At 38.2% G+C, this 25338-nt stretch overlaps 1 protein-coding gene across 2 annotated transcripts; it reads right to left on the minus strand.

Moving 5' to 3' along the window:
* Positions 1-1456: 1456 nt before the first annotated feature.
* Positions 1457-24889, minus strand: LOC120417543 (organic cation transporter protein). 2 transcript variants are annotated; one of them, XM_039579625.2, is made up of 4 exons: positions 24673-24889; positions 3042-3417; positions 2827-2970; positions 1457-2765 (listed from the first exon to the last, which is right to left on the minus strand). In XM_039579625.2, exons 1-4 carry the CDS (start codon positions 24716-24718, stop codon positions 1781-1783), a joined length of 1551 nt encoding a protein of 516 aa, XP_039435559.1. In that variant the 5' UTR covers positions 24719-24889; the 3' UTR covers positions 1457-1780. The 2 variants fall into 2 exon arrangements, with proteins under 2 accessions (XP_039435559.1, XP_039435560.1); XM_039579626.2 differs by lacking the exon at positions 24673-24889 and adding an exon at positions 11674-12054.
* Positions 24890-25338: the final 449 nt, after the last annotated feature.

Genomic DNA, 25338 nt, shown 5'->3' on the forward strand with positions numbered 1-25338 from the left:
TTTGCTGCAGCAATTTTATTCTAGCGTGATCCCTTAAAAAACGTGAATCATTCTTTTTTTAAGGCATTTTTTGTTTATTATTATTATAATTCTCTGTTAAAAAAGATTGATTTCGTTGGAATAATGTTCGCCAGGACGACATTAAAACTTTGGCAAAAAAAAGTGATTTTGAGTAATTTGAGTTTAAATGTGTTCCTAACCGGCACCGTGGCTTAATGGTTGCGGATTCTGTCTCACAAGCAGAAGGTTCAGAGATTGAAATTCCGGTAAGTCGCCTTATAAGTTGAAAAAATTATAAGAACAAAAATCGACCTGAATCAGGTGAGATGCGATGACGCACCTTTGGATTGGTAGTCTAGGACGCTTGTTGGTCATAAAAACATATCTAGAGTAAATTTTCAAAACAACCTATGAGTCATAGGTTTCCCATGCAGATAGGACCTTTCGAAAATTTAATCGAGATATACCTTTTTTATAATAAATACCTATCTCTGATTTACCTGATGGGATTAGAAGTTTGAGGACCCGTCTTGTTTTCGCTTTTCTATGCGGAGCCAGACAATTCCCAGTGAACTCGGAATTGAACCGCAAGGTGTTCTGTCATTCTGAAATGTGTCGCGGAAGGCAGCGCTATCGCGACCACCACAATATAATCCAAGTCGGATACTGATTACATTTTCCCATAATTTCGCTGCCAGTCAGCGGATGTTGATTACGAAGACACACTCACACTCGAATTTAAGCCACCGTGGCTAAGACAATCGGCGGTTTGAATCTCAATTCAAAAGTCGTCTGTTCAACTGCCAAGGTCATATCGACGTCGTCGTGCTATCTTGTCGCACCCGCCATTTTGACGTTCCGAGAAAAACGCGTTTTAATGTTTGACCTTGAATATTCAAAAACGAGAGCACGCAATGTAAACAATAACAAACACGTTTTGTTTGGCTCACCATTCTGTGCATTGTCCCAAAGTTTGGTTGAAGTTGGTTGCTGGAGTCCCGAGTTATAATTACAAATGTTTACGGTAGTCTAGCTTGTACGTGCGACAAACGCATCCTGACTTTCCTGGCCTGAAATCCCTTTGGCCTTTTGTCGCACTTACATCAATTTTCATGATGTGACAAGATAGCACGACAAGATTGAAACTACTTTCATATGTAAAGTGACAAAAATGCACGGAGTTTTTTCGGTTTTTGTTGAATATCTCAGGATTAAAATCGAATTTTGGGGATCTGTGAAGGTCAAAAGGTGAGACATTGTGAGCTGCACAAAATGGCGTTCTTAACTCAATTTGGCCCAAAATGCACGTACGACAAGTTAGCACGATGGCGACGATATCAAGTCTTTTCCATATCTTACTCAATGATTTCAACGTAAGCACCAAATAGGAACCTTGTACATTTGTTCAAAGCTGACTTATCAATGTATTTCTTTCTCGTATAAAAAAAATCTCAGATTTCAAAAATCTTAAATTGGTTTATTGTTGTATCACTTACACGAAAATATCATTCACGTATGGGCATATTTTGGCATTAAAAACTACAACATTGTCTTTTTTTGTACACATATACGACAGAACGTAACGGATTAGCTTCGCTAGTAGTATTTAAAATAGAGTTAGTGTTCAAAGAGAGAGTTTGAGGAGCGATGTAGATCCTTCTGAAATCATCGTCGTTCAATGTTATGGTATCTGTAGGAGTAGATGAACTCTCCTTGTGGAGCGAGTGGCGAGTGTCAAGCGAACACTGAAATACAAACTAAAATAGGATTTTTCTGAGAGTTAGTGCCTTCCGTTCTCGACTCCGTCCGTTGATCGTCGTTTGCCAAAGTTCTCTCCGTCTTCGATGGTCTCCGGCAGCGGGTGACCCTGAGTTTCGGGCAGGAAAAATACAAAGAACGCACCTATAAGTGGCGTCAAACCGAAGATTACCGGCGGCAACCAATAGGCAAGAGCTCCCATTCCGGCCACGAATGGAGCAATCATGGAACCGATCCGGGCAATCATCGAGGCTGTTCCGATGCCAACGTTTCGCACCACCGTTGGGAAGAGCTCTCCCGCGTACAGGTAAACCGTTGGGAAGGAGATGCTCATGCCGACGAGGCCAATCGACGCAAGGCCAACGTTCAGCCAGGTCACGTTTTGTGGCACGAAGGCGATCGCCAGCATGGTCAACCCGGTGACGGTGTTCGATGTGATGAGGGTCTTTTTACGTCCGTACGCCTTCATCATGTAGATGCAGATGAGCGTTCCGGGAAGTTCCAGGGCGGCTCCGATGGCCACGTTGACAAAGATGTCACCACCCGAGTGTCCGATGTACTGGGCCACGCCGAAGAACGCAAGTCCACAGACGAACCAGTTAAAGCACATGTACAGGGTTTTGGCGCGCAGGTTTGGCGTGCGGAACAAATCGAACACGTTGCCTTTGGCCGCTACGGCAGTGTTCTTCGTCTTGGCGAATTGCTCCACCTCGCTACGGATGTTGTCCGTTGACAGTTTGTTACACTTGGCAGCCTTCTCCAGCACTTCGACCGCTCGCTCCGTGTTACCAGAGGTGAACAAGAAGCGAGGCGATTCCGGGACCAGCCAGTAGTACGAAATCAGCAGAACAGAAAAGATCGATATTCCAAACTGGAAGTGGTGCCAGTCACGTAGGAAATACGCGAATCCCGCTAGCGTGAGATGACCCAGGTTGAACGGAATCTGGTACAGCACGGAGAACAGCTCGCGCCACTTGGGGCCAATGATTTCCATGATGAGAACGAAACTGAAAGAAAAAAATTAAAATTAATTTCCAGCGAACTTGCATAAATCAAGCACGAGCTCACCTGGTGACCATCGTTCCACCGGTGGCAACGGCCGTAATAAAGCGCAGAACAACGAATCCCCAGAACCACGGAATATAAACGGTCGCAACACCGGAGATGAGCTGAATGATGACCGCAGCCACCATAGGGGGTCGTCGTCCAAACCTGTTATCAGAAAAGAAAAATAATAATTTATTAGACACCATTAATTAAACTTCTCGCAAACTATAACTTACTTATCCGCCAACGACCCAAACACCACTCCACCGACCAGTATGCCAAACATGAAAATAGTTTGGGACAGATTGACCAGATTAGATTTTTCGCACACCAGATCCCACTCGCTGATGATGGTCGAGGTGAACACGCTGCGATCGTACTCCCAGCTGGTGCATTCCTTCGAACAGGCGTCCAGCGTCGTGTTCGAGGCGCAGGTGTAGTTCATGGCCGCACCCAGGAAGATGATGCCCATCTGGTGCCAGGCCACGGGAAACTTGAGGGGGAACACCACCGCGCAAACCATGATGTGCCACCAGCCCAGCTGACCCATGGCGCGCTGGATCGGGTCCAGGTTCCATTTGGAGTCACTCTTTTTCGCACTCGTTGCCGTCACTGTTGACGAAAAAGAAAGGGTTTCTGGGCATTAGAGACAAAAATTTGATAAATATAATTATTTCCGAGCATGAAAATAGACAGTATGACAGCAGTGGCCGGAAGCTCCGATGGTGAGACATTTACCGTCAGAATCGGCCACAAGCTTGATTTTCAGGTTATTTTTGAAAAGACTTTCTCTGGATTTTTATTATCTTACAATGTTCTTTGCCATACTGATCATGTCGGTAACATAACCACCAGCACCTGTTTTAAGCAGGGGGCGACATCTATATCTCACTACAGGCAGCTCGCCCGCACTGCGGGCCCCGCAGTTAACACAAGCTGTCAACTTCGACACCAGAACAAAAGGGAGCTGTCACAAAGAAACTGCGCACTGTAAAAAAAAATACAAAAACTGCAGTCATAAAATGGAAATAAAGTAATTGGGTCCTAAAATGAAGCTTCGATTGCTGATATTATTGTTTACAGCGACAAAGCTTTTTTTCTGAGGACAATGACTCTTTGTACGACCACAAAGAGTTTAAAATGGATTTTTAAATCAATTTTGAAAAATTAACCTCGCGGTCCTTCTCGACAGAAAAGTTCCTACTTGACAGCTCGTTCCAAGGGGACCATAGTTGATCCATCGAAAAAATGTTGTCTTGTCATTATTTTTATTTTTTATTTTTTGCATTAAAATGAAAAAAGTGATCAGAATTGGGTTTTGATCGAGTTTTTACCATTGTACATAAAAATTGACATAGGGCTTTAGTACCCAATTGTTGTTTTTATGTCTTTTATGTAAAATTTCACCGCAATGTACGCTTAAAAGTAAGTGTTTGTTTATAAGGTGATTTTTATCAATTTATTTGCAAAATAAACTACTAAAGTTGGGATTATCAAGCACACATCGGGCCGCTGACCTAATTTAAAGTTGTACTTTAATTACCCAAGATGGCGGTCTTTAGCATCCCCCTGGTTTTAAGCAAGCTTAGGCATATTTTTATTGTTATCCCCTATAATAGATAACAAAACAAGTATGGAAGCTTTAAGCTTATCCGCAGATCATGATTTAAAAAAAAGTTCTAAAAATGAAATCAAATAGTAACAAACTATTGTTCAATAAACAAGAAATAAATAAATTAAATACAAAAAAAATGCTGATCATTGAGACTCATGCTGTCGGAAGAACATGACCAAAATTAGCAGCTGACCTTAAACCTATTTGACACTGGGCAAAAAATGGATAGCAAAAACTTGATTCATTTGCGTGAATAAGACCTTCATCATCTTTGGTTGCAAACTTGAAACCTTATTTGTAACATGACTTAAAAGTAACGGTTACTTACTATTAACGACCCAAAGTCAACGTTGGAAACATTTTTTTTTTAATTTGCTCTTAGATAATATTGACAACATGCCTGATACAGGTTTTGTAAATTCAATTTGTCTCCGAATCGTTATTCTTCAAATCAAAGTGAAATTAATATGTTTAAACTTCAATTCCTCGCATAAACGTTATTTGTTGTTGTGTGTTGACCAGGAGAAAACACATGCTTCGCGAGCCAATGAGGCAAATAACTATATCCCAGGCATGTACCAACACGTGCATCCAACGTGTCGAACGAGTGAAAACAACCGGCAAGCCTCCGGTGCACCATCCGCGAAATCACGTGAGCTTCTTTCAATATTTTTACTATTTATTTAAAACGCGTAGCTGCGTCGTGCCTCGACCCACAGTAGCGGCCGCCGGCATTTAAATTCACTGTTAAAATCATCGTTATATTACATAATTTTAAATGAATTATGAAATGATTTTATGTCAAAAAAGTGTGTATTTAAACTTAAAAAAAACATAAATTGCACTTCTCCTACGAAATAAAACAAATCAAATTTTATACCACATTTTTCTACTGTGTTTATACCTATTTTGCCAACGAGGTGTCAAAGTCGGAGAGATAGGCTGTTTGACCCCAACCCGATACGCCGAGATCACGTGATGCTTTTGGCTAGGTCATGTCTATCTGCGGGTGTCAAGACCGGCCCCCAACGACTGTCATTTCGCGGAGTTTATTTTTAGCGGACGGATATTAAATTCAGCCAAGCGTGGCATTCGAGATTTTAACAATCATGTTTCTTTCATTGGAAGAGAGGGTATGCGCATAAATTTTTATTTATTTATTTTTTAAAACTTCTTTTCATAATTTAAAAAAAAGTTTCAAGTAAGGTAGGGGAGTGTGGGGTAATTTGGACACCCTAAGGAAATTGCTCTGTTACGGGCTGTATGGATATTTTAAAGGAATGTGGATGACAACAGAGCATAATAGTGACCATATTTGATGGAAAAATGTAATTCATTTCGATAAATTTTGATGAAAAACCCATTTTTATCGCAAAAGTTAAAAGGTGTCCATATTACCCCCACATTTTTGTGTGGGGGTAATATGAACACCCCTATGGGGTAATTTGGACATGCCTTGTGGGGTAATTTGGACATGCCTTGTGGGGTAATATGAACACCTTTTGTGGGGTAATTTGGACACATGTTGAAGAATAAGTTTAACATTTGATTTTTTGAGCATGTTTTTTATCCTTCAACCTGGTTTTGTAATTGCTTTATATTTTGAAGTGTTGCTCACAATATTTCATCAATGGTTTAAATAATGATTTTGTGATAGAACTATAATTCAATAGGAAGATAACAAATAGTTCAGTGTAGTATACATAATTTAATCATTAATACTGAAATGATTTAAACATTGATGCTGGATCAGGCACACTATACTTGTTTTTAGTGATTAAGGTATCATTTATGTTTATATAAATCAATCTTTATATAGAATTTATTAGCCTGAAAATATCATTTTTTTAATTTTTACATTCTGTAGCCCTTCAAATTTAAATATTATTGTAAACCAGCATAGAAATTAGAAATGTCAAAGAAGTTAATTAAAAGCAATCAACATTAAAATCTTGTTGAACGCCAAATGTACAGTAATCAGATTTTCATCAATTCGAATATTGGAATAAATTTATCTAAATTAAAAAATAGGGGTTTTGTGAAACTTCTCATTGCTCACATTCATTTTTGATTGTTTTGACATATTAAATCCCACTAAATTTATCTAAATCCCTTTAAAAACTCATCCAACCATGAAAGTTACTTTTTGTTGCCTGACAGGTAGACTTTCAGGTATGTCCAAATTACCCCACAAGCCATGTCCAAATTACCCCCATAGCATATTCTATCATAATTTGCCATTTTTGATGATAAAAATGGATAAAATGCACAATTTTTATGCGTACATATCTCAGGCATCGTCCAAGCAACCCCCTTAAACAATAAATGTCCACTTTTTTGCCATATAACCCCTGCAAAACCTTATTTCCTAACCTTCAAATATTAGAATTTAAGGCAGTGCCAACCGGCCTTTGGAAACTTTTACACATTATACCAAAACTACTTAACCTATTCCAACTTTTTTGGTTTGTCCATACTCCTAGGCCATTACTAGTACTAGCCTTATCACTTAAATTGCCGTTTTCACTTTATATCCGAAGAAAACGTGATTTTTAAAGGGGTGTCCAAATTACCCCCACTGTCCATATTACCCCAAACTCCCCTACTTCAATTTTAAAAATTAAATTTTAATCGATTGGAAATATCTGTATTATTATTTTTATTTTTTTTTAAAAAGACCAATAAACCAAATTTTCAGTTTTTGTTTTTGGATGTTTTTTAATACCCCTCAAGGCAGTTTCAAAAACACCCAAATAGCAAAAACTGGAAATTTGGTTTATTGGACCTTTTCAAAAAAAAACTTAAGATATGTTCCTACGTAAGAAACCTACTCTCCCTTTTAATAACTAATTTTCAGAGGGATGTCCCAACATTCAATCAAACTCTCGCGAAATAGCGTCATTCAGGTTGTCATGGAACAAGTTTGCAACGGACAGATAGAAAACTATCCATCACACGAAAGTTTTCGACATGCTCTCGTGATGCCCCGTAGTAGGCCAGACGACTATGAAGGTGCACAGATTAAATTGTTGTCCACACTGTCCGGCTGACAATGGCATCTGGGTGATTTGACTGCGAAAAAAAATTGGCGAATCCAACCGGTGTAGCTTAATGAACGATTGTTGATTGAGCTATTGTGAACTTATCCGGGGAGTTTTTTTTATTGCCTGAGATGTTTTCATATGACAATTTGTGAAGCGTGAATCTTAGTTAAAAAGCACGAATTAGGTAATTATAAAATAATTACCTTGTTAATGTTACAAGTTTGAGTTTTTGCATCCCTTTAAAAACCACAGCAATAATTCTAAACTTTTTCGCAAATCGACTTTCCTTTGTTTATTTTGGCTTGAGTCAAACTAAGTCCATGCATAATAATAAATAGTTTTTTTCATCCAATTCTTCATAGAATTTTGCGGAATTGTCATACAAATTGTTGTTTACCCCAAATAAAGATAAATTTATGGTAAACTAACATACAGAGAAACCTCTTTTTGCGCGGTGGCATTAGGCTTTTTATTTCGTCGATTACTCTAAAACCATATTTTTGAAGCTTCAAAAAGAGTTTTGTAGATCTGAACAAAACCTACAATTTGCATTTAAAAGATTGCAAAAATGTTGCATCGTTCCAGAGAAATCGACAAATAAGAAAAACGTAACGCACCGCGTAAAAAGAGGTTCCTCTGTATTTGAATAATTAGAATTTTATGATGAAATTTTATTTTTAGGTTTAGGTGAATCAATATGATATGATGTATTCGATATCAACATTTTCGCTTATTTTGAATATCCTTCATACAAAAATGTATGGAAATTTTAATGCGTACCATTGGCCCGCAAATTTCTTTTTGTGAAAACAGATGGTAAAAAATATAAAGAAGAATTCGTGCTTGCCATTTCATTAGGGCACATAACTTTTTAAACAAGGGTGTGTCCCTTTTACACTATTGTTTACAAAATTTATGTGCCCTTTTGAAATGTTAGGCTCCAATTGGCTGTGCTAAACATTAGTTAAAAGGTTTCAATGATTTCGTGGTTTGTTATCCTTATTTAATTAACTTCAAAAATTAGATCAAAACACCAAAAATTGCATTTTGCCCGTAACCACCGCACATGGTGGGGCAAGATGGGGCAGCTGCCCCACCATCCTTAATTTATTTTTCTTTATTTGGTCAGGGGGTGTCCATTGACGACGTTATTTTCAAAACGTCTATATTATAGCCCCACCTTCCTCGATAAGCTGGGCACGTAAGCGTAACTTACACAAACATTTTTTTACTTTTCGCAAATTCAAAAAATTAAACCCAAATATGATCCTTTGAGGTACAAGTTAAGTATCTAAATAGTTGGTGCGCACTTCTATATCAATGTTTGTGTTTTTTTCACCAAACATATTTTCAAAAATTCAAAATCAGTTTTGAAATTTAAAATATTTAACACACAATTTTGGAATTTTTATGACACAAAAAAAATATAGAGCAATTCCAGCTCAAATAAGGAATTTTTCTGGTACTTTTGTACCCGACCCTCTCCGATTTCAATTAAACTTTGTAGACATCTGGAGTTTTTTTTGAAAAGGACCAATAAACCAAATTTTCAGTCTATGCTTTTTGGGTGTTTTTTAATACCCCTGACTCAAGGTGGTTCTGAAAACACCCAAAAAGCAAAAACTGGAAATTTGGTTTATTGGACCTTTTCAAAAAAAACTCCAGACATGTTATTTTAGGCCTAAATAAGCCATTTTTGTATATATGGAGCCAATTGTATTCGAAAATAACATTTGAGAAGGGCGCAAGTTATTTAAATATTTTTGTATTTTACAATTTAAAAATTACTGTATCTCGAGGCCGTTGCATTGTACCAAAAAGTGGTCGAAAACAAAATTTTAGGAAATTGGACGGGCTTTCTGAAAAAATACACTGAAATAAAAATACACGCCACTTCTATGTGATGTTTTGATTTTTAAGTTTAAAAGTCAAATTTTACGGTGATGTCACGATTTTTTTCGTTCAAAATTTTTGAGAAAATAGGCTTAGATATTACAAAAAGACTGACGAAAAATGCAGGATGATGTCTCTCTTAAAAAAAAATAAAAAAAAAAACATTTACTAAAAATATTTTTTTAAGAGTGGTCTAAACGTCAAAATTTTTAAAACCGGTAATAGGAATCGATTCGCCAGACAATTTTACATAAAAGTCTTCATATTGACCATTGTCCTATGTCCAATCCTTGGGAAGATACAGTGGTTCAAAATTAAAATGTCGAAAATAGTTTTTTTTGTGGTTTTTGGAAAAAAAATTATATAACAGACTTGATTTTTCAGTCTCGTAAAAATTTTTACCGGAAAACTCGTCCAATTTCTCATAAGTTTTCCTTTGACAGCTTTTCAATTGGATGTATGGGAAAACAGATATAAGCTGAAATACATTGCTCATAACTGAAAATAGAATATTCTTTTTAGTGTGGTAGAAACCTGAGTAGTAAATAAGCTTACGCAAATATTAAAACGAGTCAAATTAAAAAAAAAACTGCCAAAGGCAAACTTATAAGAAATTGGACGAGCTTTCCGGTAAAAATATTTACGAGACTCAAAAATCAAGTCTGTCATATAGAAATTTTCAAAAAACCACAAAAAAAACTATTTTTCGACATTTTAATTTTTAAGCGCTGAATCTTCCCAAGGATTGGACAAAGGACAATGGTCAATATGGAGACTTTTATGTAAAGTTGTACGGCGAATCGATTCGCACTATCGGTTTTTAAAAATTTTGACGTTAAGACCACTTTTCAAAAAAACAGTTTTAGTAAATGATTTTTTTTTTTTAGGAGAGACATACCATCCTGCATTTTTCGTCAGTCTTTTTGTAACATCTAAGCCTATTTCCTCAAAATTATGAACGAAAAAAAATCGTGACATCACCGTAAAATTTGACTTTTAAACTTGAAAATAAAAAAATCTCATAGAAGTGGCGTGTATTTTTATATCAGTGTGCACAGGCTCAACTCGAGAGGAAGCATGGTGTTTAAGGAATTTTTCAAAAATATTCAGACAGGGCCGAATGGATTTTCTCTATAGTTTGTATGGAGAATTAGTGCTGATCGTTACTCCCACATATAGCATGCAGTTTTAGCCTGTATGCAACAGCGACGAACCGCCCTAATTCTCCTTACAAGCCACCAAAGCATTTAGGACCCTATTACACGTGTATTGAACTTTTTATCATATGTAATTTAAAATTTTGATCTGATTAATTCACACCAGGGTTCTAGAACGGCGCGCCAGTCAGCAGACGCGCCGCAATCATATTAGCACAATCACTGTATCGTATCGTATCAGTTAACAAAAACCCAGGTGAGAAAACGGCGAATCCCATCTGAAATCAAAACAAACGTCATATCTGCCACACGCTAGCCACCTCAATTAGGACGACGGATGATGGCTTGCCGACACGTTTCGTTTACAAATGCCCGCCAGATTTATGACCATGTTCGCAACTTGGTAATTTGCGTTCATCGGCAAGACTAGCAATGCATGACCAGTAGTCAGTTCAGCTTCCATAGCTGGAGATTTTATTAAGTGCACGTTTTGCAACGGAATTGAAAAACTTTCACTAAACTGCACGTGCGGTGGGCATTTCGAGATCCCTTTCCCGCGAAAACGTAGCTGGGTGGGCGTTAAACTGTAACGTAACGTCCGTATGGAAGCTTCCATGGCTCGTTCCGCAAGATCGCTGTACAAGATGGATGTTTTCGTCGCGAGTAAATATTTGGGAATGCAAATTTGCACTCAGTTGCTTGCTCAGCTTGTCCAGTAAGGCTGCCGGATCAAGATCGAGAGTTTCTGATGAATCGTTCGTGGTGATAATCAGTCAACAAATCAGCGGTACACGTGCTAATTGAGGCACACTTGCAGACGAATGCCGACGCAAATAGTCACGTTCGGGAATTGCCCAAATTGGGGAGATTTCACTTTGGCCAAGGCTTCCCAAAAGCCGTTACGTCGCCGAGCAAACAGTAGTGACTTAACGTGTGAAGTATGCCGCGGATTTGCTACAGTGTGACTTATCACAAGTTGTTGTTCGCGATAGGAGAAATGATCAGATCTCTGTTGATCGTGAAGAACTTGGGCTCAATCGATATTGATGGTATAACTTGTACTGAGCATTCTCTTGCTTCCCAAATTGAAGGTTGCGTCGAATGTCACGGGTTCGACCCACTTAAACCTATTTAACTCTTGTCAAGAACTTCAACTTACTGCTACTTTGTGTAGATCCCCGTTTGTCTATCAAAGATCGCCGTCACGGTCTATCGATTTATCACAGGTACTGTGTCCAATCTTCAACGCTGCATTCACTCTCACTTTCCGTTGCAAATGGATACAAATCATCAATCACCGCTATAAACCAAGCCGACCTTCACTCCACGGTACCGATTTGTAGTTCTTTTTTTTCGCGATCGATAAATTACAACTTGTCGCGCTTAAACTCTTGTTTCCATGCACAATCCCACGCGTTGACCACGGTCTGCACACGACTTCTTGTAATTGCTTGCTCTACCTGCACTTGTAACTGTTGTGCCACCGTGATCTACCGTCGCGATCTTGTCCTGAGCAGTGCCCGCTCCGTACTAGGTCCGGCGAAATTGTTTATCTTTGCTTTTATACCACCGCCAGAGTTCAGGCTCTCTTCAGGTGACTCTGGCGAACTCTCGCGATCGACTTCTCGCGCGCTCAGGTGTTTTGGGGAACCCTTTCGCACTGGGTATACCTCGCTGCGGCGGGAAGTGATCGCAGTTCTGTAGAGATCGGCGAGTTCAAGACTGGATGTTTTCTTGCCCAACAACTCTGAGCGTAGAGTGCGCCAATTGCTAGCGAAATCATACCGCCAAATTACACCAATGTACTAAAGATATCATTCTTATTACACTCAACCCTCGGTGGGTGGTCACCTTCTCGATTGACACTTTTTTAGTTTGGTTGGTCAAAGTCAAACTAAAAAGTGACGAACTGTCACTTTTTACATGGCGCTTACGCACACTATCAAAATAAACGTTTGATAGTGTGTGTGAACTCCGTATAAAAGGAGTGTCAAATTAAAAAGTGACCCCGTTCAGTTGGATGGTGTCAAACCATCGGAGTTTGAGTGTACTAAGCTAGGGAAAGAAGCAAACGAGCAAGTGAGTAACTGCGTGATCAAGTGAGTTAGTCAATGTACGATTAAGTCAATTAGTGAAACAAGCAAGCGAGTAAGTGAAGACGCGAGTAAATCAATGGGCTCGTGAGACAATGAGCGATTTAAGTAAGTAAGCAATTAAGCGAGCATTTAAGTGAGTGAGTGAGTTAGCGAGTGAGTAAACGAGTCAGTAAAAAAACGAGTGAGTGAGTAAACAAGCAAGTAAGATTAACGGATGAGTGAGAGAGTAAGCAAGCGAGCGACTGAGTGAGTGAATAGGTGAGCCGATGAATGAGGTAATGAGCACTTAATTGACTGAGTGAGTGAATGAGCAAGTGAGTGAGTGAACGCATGGAAGTATTTGAGGCGTTCATTCGCATTTGTTCTTTTAAAAGTTGACTGTGAACCGTTTTATCTTTCAATTATTCTCATTCTTGGAACAGATATGTTACCGACGTTCACGGACAAAATTTGATTTAATCAACACATGTTGACCCTAACATCTCTAGCAAATAAGTGATCACAACCAGGGCTTGGCACCAAAAGAGAGCAGAGAGTAGTTTCGCTCCACTGAGAGGAGGAAGTATCCCCCACTCGATGGGTAAAACCTGGGAGGGAGAAGCGAAGAGGACTTCTTATTCTTATTCATTTTCTAGTTGTTGTTTTTGTTTTTTGTGCAAGATAATTTCTCTTCGCATATAAATTTCCAGTCAGTCGTCATCTGCCTTTCTTGACAATTCAAATTTTCTTGCAGCACATTTCAAAACAGTGCTCAAGATCGTGCATGACTCAGGTGATGCAACTTTCTCTGAAATTTTTTTTTTTTCATTCATAACATATTTTTTAAGGTCCTCTTCCGTGCTGAGACCAGGTTTGGACCGGGAATCATGAAAGTTACATTTAAAATAATGATAATATTTTTTCAAACAAATGACAGCAACATGAAACCTATCCCTTTTAATTGATCTGAGTGGGTCTTGCTGAGTTTCAACTGGATGCTGAACTCGTTGAAGAACCTCCTCAGCTCAGCCGAACTGTAGAGTACCGCCTTGCCTTGTTCCTTCGTGACTCCACAGGCGTGTGGGGGGGGGGTTAGTATTTTCTTTGCTGCTTCCTGCTTCTTGAGAGCGATTCTTCTGTTTTTAATCCGGAACCACGCCCGACAGCGGAGGAACTACGTCGGTGTGAACGCCGGTACTGCCGAACTTTGTTTTCCATCTTTTCCATTCTGGTTGCAATAAAATTCAAAACCCGAGCTGTGGAGGAAGTTAAGTGAATTCGCTGTGACGTAATCATTCTTCCAAGATGCCGGTTTTGCAGAGTGATTTTTTGAAAAAAACGGTGGCTTACGAAAACGGTTCCGCTTCCTATCTATCCGTGTTAACCTCCAGCTCGCCGTTTTCCCCTCTTTGTTCTCATTTTCGCCCAGAGAATTTGCGTCACTTCCCTCAAAGCTCGGGTTCTACTGAACGATTTATATATTTTAACACATTGACTACTACTCAGACATGCATTTGAACGAACTGTACCTGCACTTCCCGTTCTTATATGCACATCTAGGAGGCACAGAACGTGGTGTTTTTACCACCTTACGAGAACGCGTGCCGAACTCTTAGCGGCTCTTTGAAAAATTGTACATGTTTTTTTTCTACTATACTTCACTTATATTTTGAACTAGGCCAGTTCTTTTCATGAACTGGTGTAGCGCTGAAGCTCAATCTGAGATCTTCAACAAACAATAAAATATTAAATTAAAACTCACCTTAAACAACAATGAAATGGATATATTTGCTAGTAAAGCGCACGATTGGTTGTTTCCTAATATGGAAATCCCACAGCACAGGTTCAAAAAAGAAAAGGGCAAAGAATACGCAATAAACGGGTTTCCATTAAAAATGTTCCTCAAACATCCGAATTTCTTAACGTAGCTCACTTGGCAGATATTCCGGATATTTTACATTTGTTCCACACACGGATAACTGATGAATTTTTCACTGTACGGTTTAGTTAAGCCTCATTTTACACATTTTTGAAATCAAAAAAACAAAACAAAATTGAAACCAGAAATAAAATTGACATTTGCACGTACAGCCAAAGTTCTGACACAGTGCCCGTGCGCGTACTTTGATTAAAAACACGGTGTTTTTAAGTCTTAGAAGAACAAGAGCAGCACCCGTGCCGTGCCGATGCACCTCTGCTACTACTACTACCAACTTAATAAGTCTTAGTTTAAGCACATGTATGTATAACATAACATTGTTTGATTTATGGTCATAAGGAAGTATATCTCATGAAAACACATTTTAAACAGAATTTTAATAAAAATTAGCAAAAAATAAATAAACGTTTATTACATATTTTTGGCCTCTTTTGCATTTAATGAACGGTCTCAGTCCAAAAATACATTTACAAATTAAAATACTTTTTCAAATTTATTGTCCATCAAATACAATACTGCTCTAACCAAATAAAAACAGTAACAAAAAATGAAGGCGGCTCTCACTGACAGTTCGCAAGTGGCTGACACTGACAACTAGGTGTATTCTTCTCCGCCCGACTCAGGGTAAAACCGTATTTCCCGAGATCACTCGTAGTGGACTTTTTGGCACGGGAGGTTTTTTTATAACAAGATACCTTGCTTCAGGCCTGCTATACCTTAAAAACCTGCTGGAAAGGAAATGTGAATAACTTTACGAATGTGCGAACCTGCTGGCTAGTGTAACTAGTAGCGACTAGAACTCGTGTACTGTGAGCGAACTGTGAGCGCGCATAAACCGGTTGACGCGTTCTGCGTTGAGCTTGTTTTAAGGCTATGTTTACATTATGGACGGTTTGGAAATTTGGGATTTCCCAGCCCGCATGGTTTTTAACGGCGATGAAGTGCAATAAAGTGAACTATACGTCAATTTGCGCAACTTTTAAATGCCGTTATGATATTTTCTGTATTTTGGGTTACTTGAAGCTTATTATCAACGTCAAATCGATATTGTCATACTATCTTGTCGCACGTCGCTTTTTGACTTTTCGAGTAAAACGCGTTTTAATGTTTGATTTTGTTGTATCGTTCCGGAGTTTGATTGAATTTGGGTTGCACTTATAGCAATTTTCTGGAATCGTCAAGACAGCACGATAAAATTTAACTTTCTTTCGTATGAAGAGTGACAACAATGCACGGAGTTTTTTTGGTTTTTATTGAATATCCCAGGATTGAAATCGAATTTTGAAGATCTGAGCATGTCAAATGCTAAGGCATTATGAGCTGCACAAAATGGCGACAAAATAGCACGACCACGACGATTTAATTTAGAATTAGGCAATTGCAAAATTTATTTCAAGGATGCAAAAATGTTGCCTAATATTTAATTTACATTTAAAACCTGTTAAATAGATTGTAAATTATTCAGAATACATTGTACAACGCTTATGCATGCAAATTAAAAAAAGACTTTTATCTATTTTACAAATTTTGAGTTTGGTAATCTGTACAAAACAAAAAGTTTAGCAAAACAAATATTTTCAAACATCCATTCTCGGATGAGCTTTCAAAAAGCCGTAAGAGCCACCGTGGCCTCCGACACTAATATTCGTTTTTCTCCAAATTGTAATAAAATTTAGTTCATTTCTAGTTCGGGGCACTTCGAAGACGTGTAGATGAACAATCTTAAGCATTTTTGAAATTGATTTTCCGTAAGTAGGTCGAATACCTAAGCAAAAAAGGCTTTGTTTATCATTGGCTCTTACGTCTTTGCGAAAATTAATCCGAGAATGATATTTTGTAAATTTTTGTATACTGCCCCTGATCAGATAAATGTCCCATATGCATTTTCAACACTTTTGAGTTATTGATGCAGTTTGATTCAAAAACTTGTGCTCTTTCAAAAGAGCCTACAACATCCAATACTTCGTTCTAGAAATCAGGAGGCAGTTTGTCATTTTGACAAAACAATTAAAAAACAGTAAATTTTTCAACTGTTCAATCTGTTTGAGTCATGTCACTCCTGCACCACACTACCAAGTGAATTTGTGCTGATCGGAGTTGAGATACAACTACCCTTCGAGTGTCTACATTCTTGGTCAATGAAATTGAAAGATTGCGACATTTTCCTGTGATGGTGAGCGTGAATTTTCGAGACCTTTCAAGTCGGGAGGGATTTCCGCGCAAGTTCATCGTTGTCCCACACAGTTCAAATTGGGAGGGCCGCCCTCACGGATTTCTGGTTTGCGTGTAGATATCACTGAATTCATTCAGTTAAAAATGAGACTACAAAATCGTATTTTATCACAGTAATTAAATTGTAAATTGATTCAATACAAAAAAAACTACATTCTTCCCAAACTTCATGACGAATATGTTTTATTGGCAAATAATGCATTCCTGAGAACATCACAATCTTTTCATATGCGTTCCGGCAAATGGGGCGAATTGGGACAGCGGTTCTAGCCATACAGCAATTCCATTTGAAAAAATCCTAACCGAAAAAAAAGTTCTCCGATCGGGCTCAAAATTATTCGGGAAGTTCCTTGGCCAAAATAATTAGACGCTCATTTCTTTTGTTTGGCCAATAGGGTGACCTACATTGTGCTAGGGTTGTTCGAAAAATGGCAATTTTTGTAATTTTTCGCAAAAACCACTTGTTTCAAAAAATCATATCTCCGCGTGTGGATCAATCGGACCGCGCGCTGGAATCACAATCCAGAGGTCGCTGGTTCGAATCCCGAGGCGGACGCAAAAAATTCTAAGTGTAAAAATATAGGTATTCGGTGCCCTCTCCCCGTGCCATACCTTCACACTTAGGAGACCCGGGAGGCGGAGTCTTGTCGCAAAAAGAACGATACACACCTGTGGATCCGTTGACGAAACCGCAAGGTTTAAGAGGGCCACATTATAAGGTGTTACGTCGATTCCGATATCTCCGCGTCATTTCGTCCGATTTCAAGTTATCGCAGTTTTAGTTAAAAAGTTGATTTTTTCCGATTTCATCATTTTCTTGTTCCTGAGCGTCGAAAAACTCAGTTTTTATTTTGAAAAAAATCATATTTCGAAACGTACGGTTCGACATCGCCAATTTTTTTATATGAAATTTTGGTCCAGACACCATTTTAAGTTTTCTGTTAAGCTAAATTTTTTAAACTTCTTACTATTTTTCCCAAATAGCCAAACTTATCAACTTTCTTTTGCGTTTAAGACAGCTAAAATCGGATGATATGGCGCGGAGATATGATTTTTTGAAAAAATAATTTTTACGAAAAAATACGAAAATTTCAATTTTTTGCACCACCCTAGCACGGTGTGGGTCTCCCTAATAACCAAACAAAAAAATACGGACCTAATTATTTTGGCCAAGGAACCCCCAGAAAAATGATTCGGGCTCATCAGAACTTTCGGAGAACTTTTGTTCGGTTTAGGCTCTTTTCAAATGGATTTGCTTCAAACTTTTGCACAATATTTTGATGTTTTTGCTTGTTTTCAGTTGGAACAGACACAGAACAACATAATTAGTAGAGTAATACGGGGCAAAAGTGCGCACGTGGCAAAGGTGCGCACCAGCCTTTTAAATACTTAATTTCAACCTAAACAGGTAATATTTGAGTTTTAGACTTGTCTTAGGGTCAATTTTATGTATTTACAAAAATTTAGTAAAAAAATTGAAGTTTATGGAAGTCATTGGGAAAAGTCACTTTTGGTCCATTTTGATCTAGTATTTGAAGTTTACAAAATAAGATTTACAAAACTTCAGGATCACGAAATCTTTGAAACCTAATGTTTAGCCTAGCCAATTACCTTGCTAACCCTTAAAGAATTTTTGAAATTCCTCTTCTTCTTATTTTTTACCAAGACTTTGTAACCTATCGCTTGTACGTAGTACAATCTCTGGTTACAATGCTTTGCATAATCCTGTCAAACTGAACCGTAGGGACAAGTTAGGACATTGTAACTAACCATTACACTTTAACAACATAAAAACAAACACACAAGCTATCCCTTCGGCAAGCACGACTCACATCTCTATTGCGTCAATTTCGAAATACGCAAACAAAAGCTTAAAATTTTATAAAAGGGACTTCTTCATTTTGAATCGTCCTCATTTGCCGCTACCGACTAGAATCCGTTACACATATTCTAGTCTCACCTGTAAAAGTCTTGTAATTTATAGTGCAGTGAAATTGTTATATTAGTGTTGAATGTTAACAGCATTCCAGTAGCGGCGAAATGGTAATTTAGTGTCTTTAACAATGTGAGTCGTGTCTAAAGAGTGTCTTTTATTGTTAATTTAGTGTCAGGGAGTTGGTCCCAACAATTCACCATCCAAACTAAACGCAAAGGACCGCGCTCAACGTCAAAAGAGGTCGTTTGGTTGGTGGTGCATGGAGTGTCACAAATAGTGGTAATTATTAATCAATTGTAAGATCTGCACAAAACGCTAGAAATGAACTCCTTTCCAGAACCTCCAAGTTGGCAAAGCGCGCCAACCCGAGAATTCTGTAGAGCGCAATGGCGGAGGCCATCCGGTGAGTTCATTGTTTAACCACTAGACACGAAAGCACAAGTACTAAAACAAAACTTAAACGCACAGGTTTTTTCTACCAAAGACAAAGACACAAAACCAAAGACACCAAAACCGTTGCTGCGCCAGGCCTGGCCGGAGGAAGATCCTCCGACTTGACTCGACCACCGCGGGATACACATGTCAAATGTGAGCAGTTGCAGATCTTTACATCTCTCTCTCATCTCCAAGAGTCTCAAGTTCTGGTTTTTATTTAATTTTTAATTAATGAACTAGTGGTGGTAATTGCCCCCTAATTCGTTATTACAACTTTTCTAAAAAGAAATTTGCGGGCAAAGGTGCGCACTAATACTAAAAAATCAAACACATTGGATAACTTTTATTTGTCATAAAATTGATAAATCACTAAAAAATAGTATTTCTGCCAAATAGGACCAAAAAATAAAAATTATTCGAAAATAGGAAGGTTTTTAACCCTAAAATTGAAACTTTAGTTACATAAGTACTGCTTAGTTTAAATTAGTTACTATACCATAAAATTATCTTAATTTGGGGTAAAAAACAACCCCCAACTGAAAACATGATGAAATTTTAACTCTTAGAGCCTCTTACACAAAAATTAACTGGAAAATCACTTTACCAAAGGTGCGCACTTCATTTTTTAGAGCAATTATCTGGCTCTCGAGATGTAAGCGATTTGAGGTAAATTCTAGTACTACGTTTTGAAGGTCATGGACAAGGGTACCATTTGGAATATATGTACAATGAATCAAAAATATTGTATGGTCACCACACAGCAAATAAAGTAGTAATCCAGCTGCGTGTAAAAGACCTGGGTGTAAAATAAATGTTGCATTATTTTATGGAATTCTATGTAATATTACACCCTCAAATATGTAGCCCATCAGTATGGGAAACCTACTTGACCGAAATGTCAAGCTCATATATGCGTTTATCCTTACAATTCTTCATTGGTCTGATGGCCGAGCGGGCTAAGGCGCCAGCCCTTACTGTTGGTGCTGGGTTTGAATCCCGTCGGTTGCAACTTTTTTTTTGTGAGTAGAAAAATTGTACATGCAGTGTGTAATATTAAGTGTTTATTTTGACGAAGGTGATGTGCATGCGATTTTACCATCGGATTTTTGGCTGTGCAGCAACAGAACGTTTGCCATTGGGTGCGCACCTTTGCCCCACTCTACTCTACATCAGTTAAGAAATTCAAAGTGATTAGGGAAAGTCCCGTTTCGCCCCAGTTGTCGTTATCTAAATATAAATAAAATAAATAATAATAAAACATTACATTCCACTGCTTATACTAACCACTGAGCACAAGTACCACCAGAAGCTTTAATTGTCGGTTAATTGACCGAAACAAGAGGAAATTTGATCCTTCAGCACTACATTGCCAGACCGAACCCACTGCGTTAGATACTATCGGTTAACGACTCAATTAACTCTGCACATTCCACAACTTATCACTACACTTGCTGTGTGACGATGAGGTTATCTGCCACTTGATGCCCGATCGAAACCAATCGATCGTGGGAACTTTCTTCCGAGTTGAAGTAGTTCAAGATCTATCATTTATTTCCAATTGACGTTCTTGCAAAATACATTGTTGAGCCAGACTTGCAGTCGCCAACAAACGCCCATCACTAACTGCAACTGCTCGGAAAGAAAAGGTAGTCAATACTATGTGCACTTATCGCGTTTTTGCACGTGGACCGGCGCTCACGTTTGATTGGCGGTGCATCGGAGATTAGATCAAATTACGGGTAACCGCAAAGATATGACTTTCACTGGAGCGCTGCAGCAGCAGTCAGTTTATCTTCCGTAGACTGTTGAATTACCCAGAGGGCTATTACACTACCGACGGTGGCCAACCCTCCAAGTGGGCAAGTTCGAGCCGCCAGATATTCAACGTGTGGCTCCTACTATCATCGGAAGTGCACTTTGTATACGGTTGCCAGTTGGGCTTATTCCATAGGGGATTTAGGGTACATTTGTTTCCTTTAAACTCAACAGATGGCACCATATAAGTGCACCCTACCTCTCGGAGTGCTTTGGATTTTTTTTTGTTTAGCTCCAACCAGAGTACGATAGTGACATGCCAAATTGCATCCACGGCGGTGCATTGCGTTTTGCGGAATTGCATTAAATTGGCCATCTCTCTTGTCTATACAAATGAAAGTGCCCGGTGTTTGGGTTTGCGCACGCCACAAGATAAATGTGCCATAATTCACCTTTATTGCACTTATTTCAATTAGACAAAGTAGCTTAAACAAGCAAATAATTTAGATTTAATGATCAGGTTGATTGACATTTCTGCAAGCCTTGCAATTCTACTAAACGCTAAACTTAAAACACCATGAAACCGGAAATCAACTTGTTTTTTTTTAAATGTAAATCGTCCTACGTGAATGAATGCATCCTTATCAGCACAACCATGTATACTCAAAATAACGCAAAGTACTGTGCAGGTTCAAGTTCAATGTTATCACATTTTCGAAGTTCTTGACACAAATGGCCTGAAGGCTTGCGTTACGGTTGGTAAATGCAATCGTTTGATTGTAACACGAGGTAAAAGAAACCAAATCAAGTTTAATGTTTTTGTTTACGGCATGACAAGACATTTCATAAAACTAGTACCGTCGTAAGAACAGTTCAATATTTGAAACGTACAAATTCTAAGTTAGAAGCAACCCTTAATGAGGTAGAATGAGAATAGACTCAACTTCTTTACGGCGTACCGAATCTGCATAATTTATGAATTCTATCAAACTATCAAGTTTGATAATAGCAGAGCAAACAACCCTTTCCGATTCCGATAGCAAAGCAATGTAGGGTAGATACAGCTATTTTGAAACTGTAACAATTTGTGTTTGCTTAACAATTTATGTTACAAATTAAAAAAAAAAACTTTGTCGATACATCTTACCAAAACAAAACCAAAAAACGTTACTTAATCCACCTTTAGGTGGTTGGTGCCTTCCTCACATTTAAAGGGTGCTATCCAAAATAGACACAAAATGGCGGCGTTTTTCAGTGTTTTATCAATTTGACTTCTTATTCATACCACTAGATTGGGTAGTCAAATCTTCATGTTGCAGGGCACTTATGTGCTTACAACTTATTATAGGGTAGTCAGATCTTTAACTCAATTCATGCTTGATCTGAGATCCGGCCTCCAAAAAATGCGTAGATAACACTTATGTGCTTATAACTTTTGATAGAGTTGTCAGATCTTCAATATTTTGGACGCGTTGGAAAGGTCTTTTGAATACCTATCCAACGATAGGTCGCATGAGAGATCCGGACAAGGTTTTCATCAACATATCTAAGATCCGGCCTCCAAAAAGCGTAAACATAACACTTAAGTACTTATAACTTTTGTTAGGGTTGTCAGATCTTCAATGTCTTAAACGCGTTGGAAAGGTCTTTTAAATACCTTTCTGAAAATAGCATGGCAGGGTTTCTTGCAAAAACCACCCGTTTTACAATTTTCCGGATTTTTGTTAAAATCATTTTTTAGCATAACTTTTGGGTCCCAAGACTGATCGAATGACGCCATAACGGACAAAATCGGTTCAGCCAATGTCGAGATAATCGAGTGACAATTTTTTGATCAAAATACCACCACACACACAGACATTTGCTTAGAATTTGATTCTGAGTCGATAGGTATACATGAAGGTGGGTCTAGGAGGTCTTATTGAGAAGTTAATTTTTCAGGGGATTTTATAGCCTTTCCTCAGTAACGTGAGGAAGGCAAAAACAAAAAACCAGAAAAAAACACTTGGGGGAAATTCTCGTATGTTTTGCAGGTTTAGCACTCGCTCCTAACTCCATCGAATTTGCTGATTTTCACTATTTAAACAACTAATTTTGCAAAACTTTTTATAAAAACTTGCTTGCTCACTTCTTACTGAGCTATTTATCACTCGATTTCAGTTGAAAACGCTTTTAATTAGCTTTAATTGAATGTCAAAGTTCCGACCTGCCAACATTAGAGGCACGCTGGAATTAGATGCTGTTACCCTACTTTTCCTGTTAAAGTGTCATACAGTTTAACAGCTGTCGAATCAGATTCCAGCGTTTTATCGATTTCCTTTCTTTGAAAAGCATCCTATAGCTCCTGCTGGTAAGCGTTTGCACAACAGGAAAGTGGTCAAGATCTTGTTAGAATCAGGAAAACTGTTTTCAAAGAACAAAAAATCCCAAAAATGGTTTACAGCTAGTGCGCTGAGCATAAATGATAAAAGGGGTTTTTGAGTATTTTGTTTGGATAAAATAAGACCGTTGCAAATATTTTTCAAAGTTTACGTTTGAGTCTGAATCTACTGAAAATAATTTAAAAAGCATTTTTCTGCATTGATAATCATATTTAGCATGTTTGGGCAATTTTAAAAATGTTTTGAATTTTTATAAAATTCCGACGTACAGCACCGCAAAAACAAAATTTTACGAAAAAATAAATTTTTATCGATAATTTTATATTTTGGAAACTAATGATTGCAAAACAACTGGACAGCAGAATGCCCAGAACTTTATTTCAAAACCTCGCTTCACAAGCTGAATATTGTTCCTTGACCTATTTTAGGACTTTGTGCCAAATATGAGCAAAATCGGTCAACCGGTTACCCATTGATACTCAAAGTTGAAGTTTGTATTAGAAAAATCGAAAAAATGTATGAACAATCAATCTAAAACTTTTTAGACCATACCAAAGCTGTAAAACTCGACCCTGAAAAGTTTTTCGCATTTTTAAAATGTAATTTTTGTATGAAAAACAAACTTCCGGCTCGGGTATCAATGAATTAATCTTAACCAAATTCGCTCAAATTTCTCAAAGATGCTAAAAATAACTTTAAAAACCGTTTTTCGCTGGTGGGGCAGGGGTTCATGTTTTCTGGACACCCTACTGGACAGGTGTACAATTTCGAATCACGAATAATTTTTATTCATTTGTTTTCTTTTTCTTGTTTTAAACATAAAATTATAGTTCTGCGACCCCATTTTAGTCAAATTTGAATAGTTGATTGCCTGTTCAATAATAAAATGCATTTTTTCAATATTTCGTTACCATCATATTGACCGCCATCTTGGATTTTTTTAAATCACTTGAGCGTATTTCCAAAAGAGTCCACGTGGTTTACGAATGGCTCGTTAACAACACTTTCCCAAATTTGGTGGAATTTGAAGAAATCACTTTAAACCCCCTTAGGGAGGGTGACACTGGACTAAATGAGACTTAAACAACACTCCTTAAAAAGATGCTGGAACGGTTTCACTTTTTCTAATGGATTTTCCAACTACTTAAGACAAATTTTGGAGAATTTTGTCATACACAAATAGTCACTATCTTAATCGCGATCTAAGCCGTTGAAACAAAGCAATGACACTACCCTTTCCCTAAAATTACCAACTTCTCTACAAACGGAACTTCCGCTATCCAGCAATCGCAGTCTCAACTTTAAACGCAGATCTATTTATAAACCCAACCATTGCAATATCCATTTCAATTTAATGTTTACACTACTGTCCGCCGATAAAGTATCGCATTTCAATCCTCCTTACCTCCGTCCTCGGTTCGGGAGCGCATTTCCAGGTTGGTTTCACCCATCGTGAAGCGAAATTTCCGTAATCCAGCAGACCGATAAACTCCAACAACTATCACTGGTCCCACAAAAAAAAAAGAACTGCTTCTCAACCCCGAAGGAGTCCGGCCCGAAATCTGCGCACGCGACTGGACTGCGCGGAACAGCGAACCGAAGTGTTCAACGGCCGGCGTACGAATGACAGCAGCAATCGAATCCTGCTACTCTGAACACAAACTGTGAACCAAATCGAAACAGTAACAGAACCCAGTCCCACATGCGGGATGACCGCGGTGAGGCGTAGGAGAGCACCGCGTGGACGACTAAGAAAAGTGTTGTGCAATGAAAAAGGGTGTTTTTGTAAGAATACTCGCCATGTCTCTAAGAAGTTTAATTAAGAAGTTTTTTGGTTTTTTGTTTTTAAGTTTTCTATTTTATTTGAGTTTTAAAGATTTTTAATTTTTAAGTGTGAGCAACTCTCTACGAAATCGGTCGATTTCGACCATTTTTATTTTTTTTGTATTTTTTGATTTGGCTCAAACTTTGTGGAGGCCTTCCCTATGACCAAATAAGCTATTTTGCGTCATTGGTTCACCCATACAAGTCTCCATACAATTTTGGCTGCTGTTCATACAAAAATTGTATG

Source organism: Culex pipiens, chromosome 3 (genome assembly GCF_016801865.2).
Source record: "Culex pipiens pallens isolate TS chromosome 3, TS_CPP_V2, whole genome shotgun sequence".
Classification (NCBI taxonomy): Eukaryota; Metazoa; Arthropoda; class Insecta; order Diptera; family Culicidae; genus Culex; species Culex pipiens.